The sequence below is a fragment of the Camelina sativa genome, chromosome 11, assembly GCF_000633955.1.
Source record: "Camelina sativa cultivar DH55 chromosome 11, Cs, whole genome shotgun sequence".
Classification (NCBI taxonomy): domain Eukaryota; kingdom Viridiplantae; phylum Streptophyta; class Magnoliopsida; order Brassicales; family Brassicaceae; genus Camelina; species Camelina sativa.
In genome coordinates, this window is record NC_025695.1 from 46,443,160 (window position 1) to 46,451,997 (window position 8,838).

Here is an 8,838-nt window from a genome sequence, read left to right on the forward strand (position 1 = left end):
TCCCCTGAGCTTAAAAGCTGCATAGTCATAAGCCCTTGCAGCATCAATATCACTCTCAAAAGTGCCCAACCAAATCCTGGATCCTTTCTTGGCCGGATCTCGAATCTCTGCTGCAAATTTCCCCCATGGCCTCCTTCGCACACCTCTGTAATGTCTCGTCGTCTCTTCAAACCTCTTTGTTTTTTCCCAGTTCGAGACAGTCTCAACCTCAGGTGACGTTATTGATGATGATGATGATGATGATGATGATTCTGCTTCCACTTGCAGAAACTCTTGGACATAGGAATCTGGATCAAGAACAGGGGAACTAGGTTCCAGTTTAGGAACTGGTTGGTTAAAGGGCTCTAGAGACCAGAGTCCTGAGACAAAAACAGTATCATCAAAGACAAAATCTTCAATAAAATCATCAGGGATCATCAAGTCGTCAAACAGATGTTTCTGTAGTATAACATCCATATCAGAGCTTTCCTCCAAAGTCGCCATTTTTATTTTACTTTTCTTTTCAAGACAAGACAGGAGAAGAAGAAGAAAAAGTTTGCAAGTGAGATGTATGAAAAAAAAAGTTTTGATCGTTTTGTGGGCTATTATATAAAGAAAAGGATCCTAAACAGGTGTTTTCGCAGCCATGGGTGAGGTGTCACACAAGTCTCTCTCTCTTGTGTCTCACTGTTTTAACTCTCTGGGTCCAATTCTTATCCATTAAACATTTATGGAGACAACTTAAGATATTTTGTCAGGACCCTTCAAGTTGTGCCAACTTGATCTTGTCTATTATGATGGTGACAAATTTCACTAACATCCATATTTGATTCTTCTCGAGTTTGATCCCTTTGAGCACGGTTCGAATCCTAAGCTATATTTGTCTTTCAAAATGTTTTTTCTTTTTCAACTCTAAATATCAAAAGATATTTTGCATTTTTCACATTAGAGTAAAACAATAAGATGATAGTATTATGCAGTGCCTTCCCTAATAACTACCACCACCCAAAGAGGAGAGACAAATTCATCAAATTGCTTTTTCTTGTAGGGTTGTCTTGCCTATCTACTTGCTAGGATATGATTTGAAGCAACTTGATATTTTCTTTGTTTCTACTTAACTTCGATCGTATAGGGCTCCACTTATATGAACCAAATCTTACCCTCTTGCTCAGTTAGCTTGACAATTTTGTTAATTAGTTCATCCTTCTTAATTTTATAATAACAATCTAAGATAATATTAATTATACACTTTTATGGATGCTTTGTAGATAATCGATCTTAGACGGCATTATCTCTCTATTTGATTGGTGTTGTTCTACTATTGAAATTTTGAAAAAAAATCTAGCTTTTCGTTTAGATTTGTGTGTAATTTATTTAACTCATTACAGTGTTTTCCACTTTTGCTTTCACACTACTTACTTGTATAGCTCCGATTTAATTTCTCAAATTTTACAATCTATTGACTTTAGCAGATGAAAGGTACGACTTAATTAACAAAACAGATGACTAAATATATATATTTTTTATACAATCAATAAATTCACAAGATTTTCAACATCCAAATATTCTTCTCAAAAAAAAAATATTAATGAATAAAATGATTGGTGATAATAATAAGGGAAGTACTAATTTGATAGTTGCACACTACCGCTACCCTTATATTATTATTACAAACAATAAAATGAAATAACGAGAGTGACGCAAGTGAAGACGTCATCGTCCGTTGACGTTGCCCAAGTTCAAGTGACGGAGATAACGGAGAAATTGGGAGACGTCGGAGATAACGGAGGAACACTGAAGATACCATCTCCTGCTCCCATATCCCAAAAACCCATCCAACTTGACGGCGTCAAAGGTACCGTCTCAACCTCATCCTCCATAGTCGTCTCCGACGTAATACTCTCTTCTTCCTCCTCCACTTTAACCCTAGCCGCCTTCTCCTCTTCCGGTGGAGGAGAACTGTTAACCCGCTTTCGTTTCCCTAATCCGACGACTCCTTCCTCGAAACAAGTTTCGGACGTAGCCCTAACATCGAGAGGAAAATTCAAGATTGCTTTTCTTCCACGCAACTTAAACGCTGCTTGGTCATAAGCTCTTGCAGCTTCCACGGCTGTGTCGTAAGTCCCAAGCCAAATCCTAGAACCCTTTTTGTTCGGATCTCTGATCTCCGCAGCGTATTTTCCTCAAGGCCTTCGCCTCACTCCCCTGTAGGGCCTCCTCTCTTCCTCCTCCTCGGTTTTCTCCGTCGTTGTTGAGACCGTTCTCGGGACGGATAGGTTCGGTAAAGGCGGTTTACGCCGGTTAAGAGTCGAGTTCGGTTTAGGTAATTGATCGGTTGTTTCTGAGTGAAAGCTGTGAGCTTGATTGGTAAAAAGAGATGGTTCAGTTTCGTGAAACGCAAAGTTGGTAACTTTGGTTTCTATGGGAGCAAAGTCTGTGAGAAGGTGTTGGCTTATGAATTCGATGGCTAAAGATTCTTGTTTAGTTGCCATATCTTTACTCTTGATTAAGCAGCTCTCTTGATGTGTTTTCGTAAATGAGTGGGAAGTGGGAAGAAGAGTGACGAGGAATATGGTGATATATAGTACGGCAGGTGAGAGATAGCTTTAAAACTAAAGAGAGGGTTCGAGGGAGTTTCGTGGATCGGACCGAGAAAGATCATACTACCTTGTCTTGGACTTGTTAATCATTTTTCTTTTCTTTCTCTAATAAAGTATATATTTCGTCGTTTTTCTTTCTTTTGTTCTTTTGGGTTAAGTGGACTTTTTGTCATTTAAAAGTACTTATCAAGTTATCATGATAACTCCTTTTGAATTTTTAATATGCACAGAGTTTTAAAATTTGAGTTTAATGTATATAGAAAACCTATCAATTTTTTTTTTAATAGTACCGCCAGCTTCAAAAGTCTAATTACGGATATATATGATATATTGAAAATTACTGTATAAATTATGAAAGAAGAAGTAACGAAGTGACTGACTAAAATAGTTTAGTGTTTCTACATCAGTTCTGAGATTTGATTTCTATAAAATGCTTTATTGCAGATTAATAGAGATCTCTAATATAATGCATGTAAGCTACTCGTTGTTTCATCGTGAATAAAATAGAAAACATTTCCAATAATTTTAGAAAGTAAGAGAGGCTAAAAAATAATTTATATTAATAAAAAATAGGAGCTATAAGCTCCTAAAACTGTCCACTTAAGATTTTAAACAACCAATAGAAATTTGACATATCACTTATTAACATTTTATACAATTTCCAAAATTTTCTATATTAAGAATTATTTTAAACAATCTATCATGATTTGACATGTCATTCATTAACATTTTTTAAATTTACAGAATTTTTTAGAAAAAGGAAAATTTTAAATTTATAGAAATCAAAGAACTAAGCACAATATCCCACATCGGCTATAATTTTTTTAGACAGTGGTTCAGAACCAATATAAATAAGATTAATATGCTTCCAACAACGAATGAGCAGGAAAGCTTGATTTATCAGGCGTCCAAGTTTAAAAGTTTTATTTGGTTTGATCTGGTTTTTTTATTTGATCAAAATAAAACTTTAAACAGTTTCAAAAAAATATTATAATATTTAAAAATTTTAAAAGTTTAAATATTATAAATATTGAAACTTTTAAAAGTTCTTAGCTTTTAAAAAGTTTTTAAATATTATAAGTTTTAAATTTTAAAAGTTTAAAATATTATAAATATTGAAAATTTTTAAAAGGTTCAAATTTTATATTTCGAAACCTTTTAAAAGTTTAAAATATTATAAATATTGATGCAAAACATAAATTATCTTATTTATCTACATTTGTGCTTTTTATTTCTTATGAGCTGTAAAACATTTTTTTGTATATGATTTTATAGATGAGTTGATATTCTTTCATTAATTTTTTATTTTTGGGTATAAGGAAGAAGGATTGACATCGCAAGACCTTAATTTGATGTTTGAGTCAAATTTTGAGGTTTAAAGAAGAAAGATGAACGACAAACACACATATTTTTTTAGCTATACCAGGATTACGGTTGTCACGATTAAGGTTTATTAACCATCGGTTATGGTTAGAAATTTTTGTAACCTTAACTAGAACCGTTTAACAAACGGTTAAACGGTTACGTTTAAATACGGTTACAGTTCAAGCGGTTACTGTTATATACGGTTACGGTTATTTGATAATATGATACGGTTGATATTATTTGATGATATAATATAATTGATATTATTTATTTATAACTAATATGTTCTTATAGTGTACTCATATTTCTATATATCATATGATTCATATTAAAAAAATAATTATTAGTATATTTTATTATGTTTTTAAATATTATAAACCAAGTAAGAATTTTGGTTTGAGAAGTTTCTAAACGCGTGGATCTAAAACCAAATAAGTATATGGATAAAATTGTCAATAATTGGGTGCATGTGTTGAATATGCTGGTAATCATGAATTTCACAAATTTTATGAGAAAAGAAATGATTTTGTTCTTGGAGTTTGATGGGTTAACAAGTTGTGTGGTAGTCTAAAAAAAGGTTTTTCAGTGGAAGAATATGAAGAAGTTAACGAGGAAGAAGAAGAAAAAGAGTATAACGAAGAACCAAACGATAAAAGTTACGATGACAATTAACACAAAATTTGACAATAAAAATGACAAGAAAGAATAAGAAAAATAAAAAAACATTGAATAAAAAGCACAAAAACATAGGTGGTAGCGATCTATTAAATATGAAAACGAGTTAAATTCATGATTATAAAATTGTTTCGTTTTTCTGGTGGTCAAAGAAAATGGTTTAGGATATGTGAGGTCATCAGTTTGATTTGCCTCGCCTGGACGTCAAGTTAAATTTATGATCTTTTTTTTATCAGATTTGATTTTATAACACAACTGATTTTTATATTTTAAAAAATTGTGTATCTGAAATTTATTTTTTCCTTAGTACTAATTTTAATTTTGTTTATGAGATAATATTTTATTACCGTAATCAATCATATAAAATTTTTATCAAAATATATCAAATAAACCCACGTGTAAGTAATAATAATAATAAAGGACTTAGAGAATATACATATCATCTTTTTCATCTCAAGTTCTCAACTACTCAATGTTGATACAGTTTCTAAGTTTTCAAACTGCATTTAGCTATTTCGGCCAAAAACCGATCACATACGATTTTAGGAAATATATTAAAATTGATTCAGAACCATTTGATTGTAGCACGTAGAGATGCAATGGTACTAAACATAATTACGGGAAGGTGGGCGCTAGCGGGAAGGTACACGCTTGCAGACAGCCGCACATTCTCGTTTATTAAGATGACAGGTCTTCGGCTGTCCGGCACAGCAAAAACACCATTTTTGATTTTTGTTAATACACGAATACACATTGATGGTTCTAACCGCTGCAGGCTCGCTTCAGAACCCTGTGCGTTTCCAACTATAACCAAACAGAGAAAAACAAGAATTAGAATTTAGTAATATGATATTACAATCGATGATGATGATGATGAATTATTAGTTATATATATGCACATACATTCAAGTAGAGGAACGAGGGAAATCATGAAGAGGCAAAGAATAGCAAAATGTGATGATGACATTGTTTTGATATTCTTCTTCTCAAAAAAACACACAGAAACGTTGTTTGCTATTTGATGGTAGGAATTCTCACAAGCAATATGAATTTATATAGTACTAATTACGTAGTGCATGTCTCTCGTATGGTGATCCACAAAAAACGTTTAAATTTGTTTTACTAGTTTTAGTTCTTTCATATTCCTTTTTTTTTTTTTGTGCACAAACTTATATCCTTTGTAATAGAATTGTTAATTAACCTTTTTTTTTTTCCTTTCAAAGAAACCATCATTTTCGAGCTTTTTCCATATCTCCCATCATGGATACTATTTTTTTTTAATATCATTAATTCTTTTTTCCTCAAATACATTATTAATAACCAGAAGTATTATCATTAGTCGGACCTCCAAAGGCTCTAAAACCATTAGAAGAATGGTCGACAAGAAGGAATGAATAATCATCCAGTATCAAACAGTTAAAATTTATGGTTGCAAAAATTGTAGGAAACTAATAAAATACAATGGAATAACTACAAATTTGAATGTTGAATTTGTTTCATCCAAGAAATGAAGTTGAATTGTCTGACCATTATGACTAAAGAAGCGACCAGTGTCAATGCCATATAGGCCATGGCTAAAATATTTATTATTTCGTTGGATCGACGAAGGAGCTCACACATCAACTTGCCAAAATTAATATTTTATTAGTATAATACAGTATATCAATTAACACAAAGTTCCTCCCTACCAAAAAAAAATTAACACAAAGGTCCTTTCATTATTTCCTGTTAAATGAACGAGGCACATATAATGTGAACAAAAACAAAAGCAACTTAACCTGGCGTGACGTAGAGCAACTTCACTCACAAAGGTGTCAGTTACATGCATGGACAATACTCTCTTCAGACATATGCGCCGTACACGTAGACTCTTTATGCAGAATCAGAGTCTTAACAAAATTTCTCTATGCCAAATGCATTTCTTCGACACGAAAGACAAACCGCCTCTTTACGCCGGTATAGCCGCCGTATCCCTTATGATCCTCACCGGTTTAACCTTCACCGGCATGGCCGTGGCTCTAGCCGTTATGATGCCGGTTTTTGTGGTTCTTAGTCCGATTCTTGTACCTGCAGTTATCACTTCAAGTGTCTTTGCTATGGGTTTCTTAGCTTCTGGTAGCCTCGGAGCATCGGGGATCGCCCTCCTTCTCTGGCTCTACAAGTAAATACTTAAGTAATCAAGATTTTTTACCTCGAAAAAGTAATTAATTATCTCTTGTTATAATGGTTTAGTCGTACCATTCGGTTTCAAGAAAAGTTCACATGATGCATGATAGATACATATCAGAAATTGTTCATGCAATTTTTATATACGTGACCACATTCATATATACATATCACAATTTGTTTGTTTGTTTTTTTTTTTTTTTATGTTAAACATTACGTGTATATGAGACAGTGTGATTGACACTTAGGAAAAAACAGCATTCAACAAGTACTTTGCATGCGCGAGGAGCTAGGCCTGAGGGGGCTAACAAGCTGGCAGGAGGTGACAAGTGGTCAGGAGGAGATAATCCGTTGGAAGATAAGAAAGTCGGATGAAGATAAGCTGCCGGGAAGAGATATACCATTGATGGAAGACAAGCTGTTGGGAGAGGAAGATAAACCGCCGGGAAAAGATAAGCCGGCGGAGGTAGATAAGCCGCCACAAATAGAGAAATTGACTGAAGGAGATAAGCCGGCAGAAGAAGATAAACCACTCGAAGGAGTTAAGCATGCGTCAATCCCTGAGATATCAAAGGTGCTATATATGTGATACTTTTTCCATTTTTTTTTTTTAACATTTAGAAATTGCCGGGAAAAAGAAATGTGTGCATATGAGCATTTCAAAATTAAACTCTGTGCTACTCTGATTCTCCCTTTATAAATTGATGGTAGGTTATGGTGGTGGAGCAAAAACCACTTGTCCCCAAGTGTTATGGCCCAAGTACTTCTACTAAAAGGTCTCTTCAATTTCGATTCGCCATGGATGCTAAAAGAGCACGATCTATTTTTATGAAAGAGTACCAAAAAGCTCCTCGTGTAGGAGCTTTTGCATATAAATACTTTACCTCTCGTGACAAAAAATACTTAAACCATATTCATATATGACATTTGGGACTTGGGAGGTTATTGGTACCAACGTTTATATACAGATTGAAATTAAAGAGTCCAAACGTAAATTTATCATTTAGAAGGTATTGAGTCTGTTCGTTTCGTCGCCGCAAGTACCTGCGGCTGCGTCAACTGCAGCTATCGTTGTTCGTTTGATTGCCGCAGGTACCTGCGGCATGACGCTGCGACAAACGCAGCTTCTGATTTTGAACGTCGATTAGATGCGGCGATTAAAAAAATTGTGTTTGTCACTGCCGCAGCCGCTGCCACTGCCGCCAGCGTCAACGAAACGAACAGACCCATTATCGTATTATATTATTTATTGCTGAACTAAGATGTTTTGTTTTGATAGTCGTAAAATTTCCGTTTTGAAAACATGTCAAGACATGTGGCTTCTCTCGATTTCTCAGATTACTGTCTGTGTGTTTTTTTTTTTAATCTTTGTATGAAAATTAAACTAATCCCACCGTAGATTTTGTAAGATCAACACACAGTGATCGCAATAAACAAATTAATTATTTTTTTTCTTAACAAAGAAGTTTCCCTAATTAAAGAAACGAGGACTTTGTATTCCTACATACATTGATACAAATTTCCAAATACACAATTTGATCTCAATGCGTTTAGGCTGGACCATACATGAATTAATATACATAAAACAATACTCAAATTCATCGTAAAATTCAATAATTTTGTTAATCAATTTTTTTTCAATATTGTTTAAGATTAAGGAAACGGGAAACCACTGATATGTATATTATTAGATAATATATATAACATATATATATATATGTAAGTTTTCGGTGAAAAATAAAATATGAGATATTAACTAATGTGGATTAAGATAAAAGTAAGTAAATTCCAACTGCATAAGGATTAGGATTGGTACTGATAAAAACTTGGGTAACTTTAGGAAACACAATAAATAAAAAAAATATCGAATATACGATTTAATATCTCACCTAAATACCCGGGGATTAATAATAATATCCAGTACAGGTTTAGCTGGAAACACAATCTAACGGCTGAATCTCCCCGAATCCTATCTTAAGAAAATCTTAACCGTTGATTATTGATCTTACTCTGATTTTGCTGGATTTTTCCTTATAAATAGTTCTGGTAAAAA

General features: G+C 33.5%; 1 protein-coding gene and 3 pseudogenes across 1 annotated transcript in view; 1 reads left to right on the forward strand and 3 right to left on the reverse strand.

Annotated features, from left to right (window-relative positions):
• Positions 1-707, reverse strand: part of LOC104726748 (ethylene-responsive transcription factor ERF107-like) — a 2,464-nt gene extending 1,757 nt beyond the window's left edge. Inside the window, exon 1 of the mRNA XM_010445680.2 lies at positions 131-707. Within this exon, the coding sequence (XP_010443982.1) occupies positions 131-483 (353 nt within the window). The 5' untranslated portion in view covers positions 484-707. The remainder of the gene's footprint in view (positions 1-130) is intronic.
• Positions 1,470-2,667, reverse strand: LOC104726750 (annotated as a pseudogene).
• LOC109127588 lies at positions 5,029-5,626 on the reverse strand (annotated as a pseudogene).
• LOC104726751 lies at positions 6,329-7,765 on the forward strand (annotated as a pseudogene).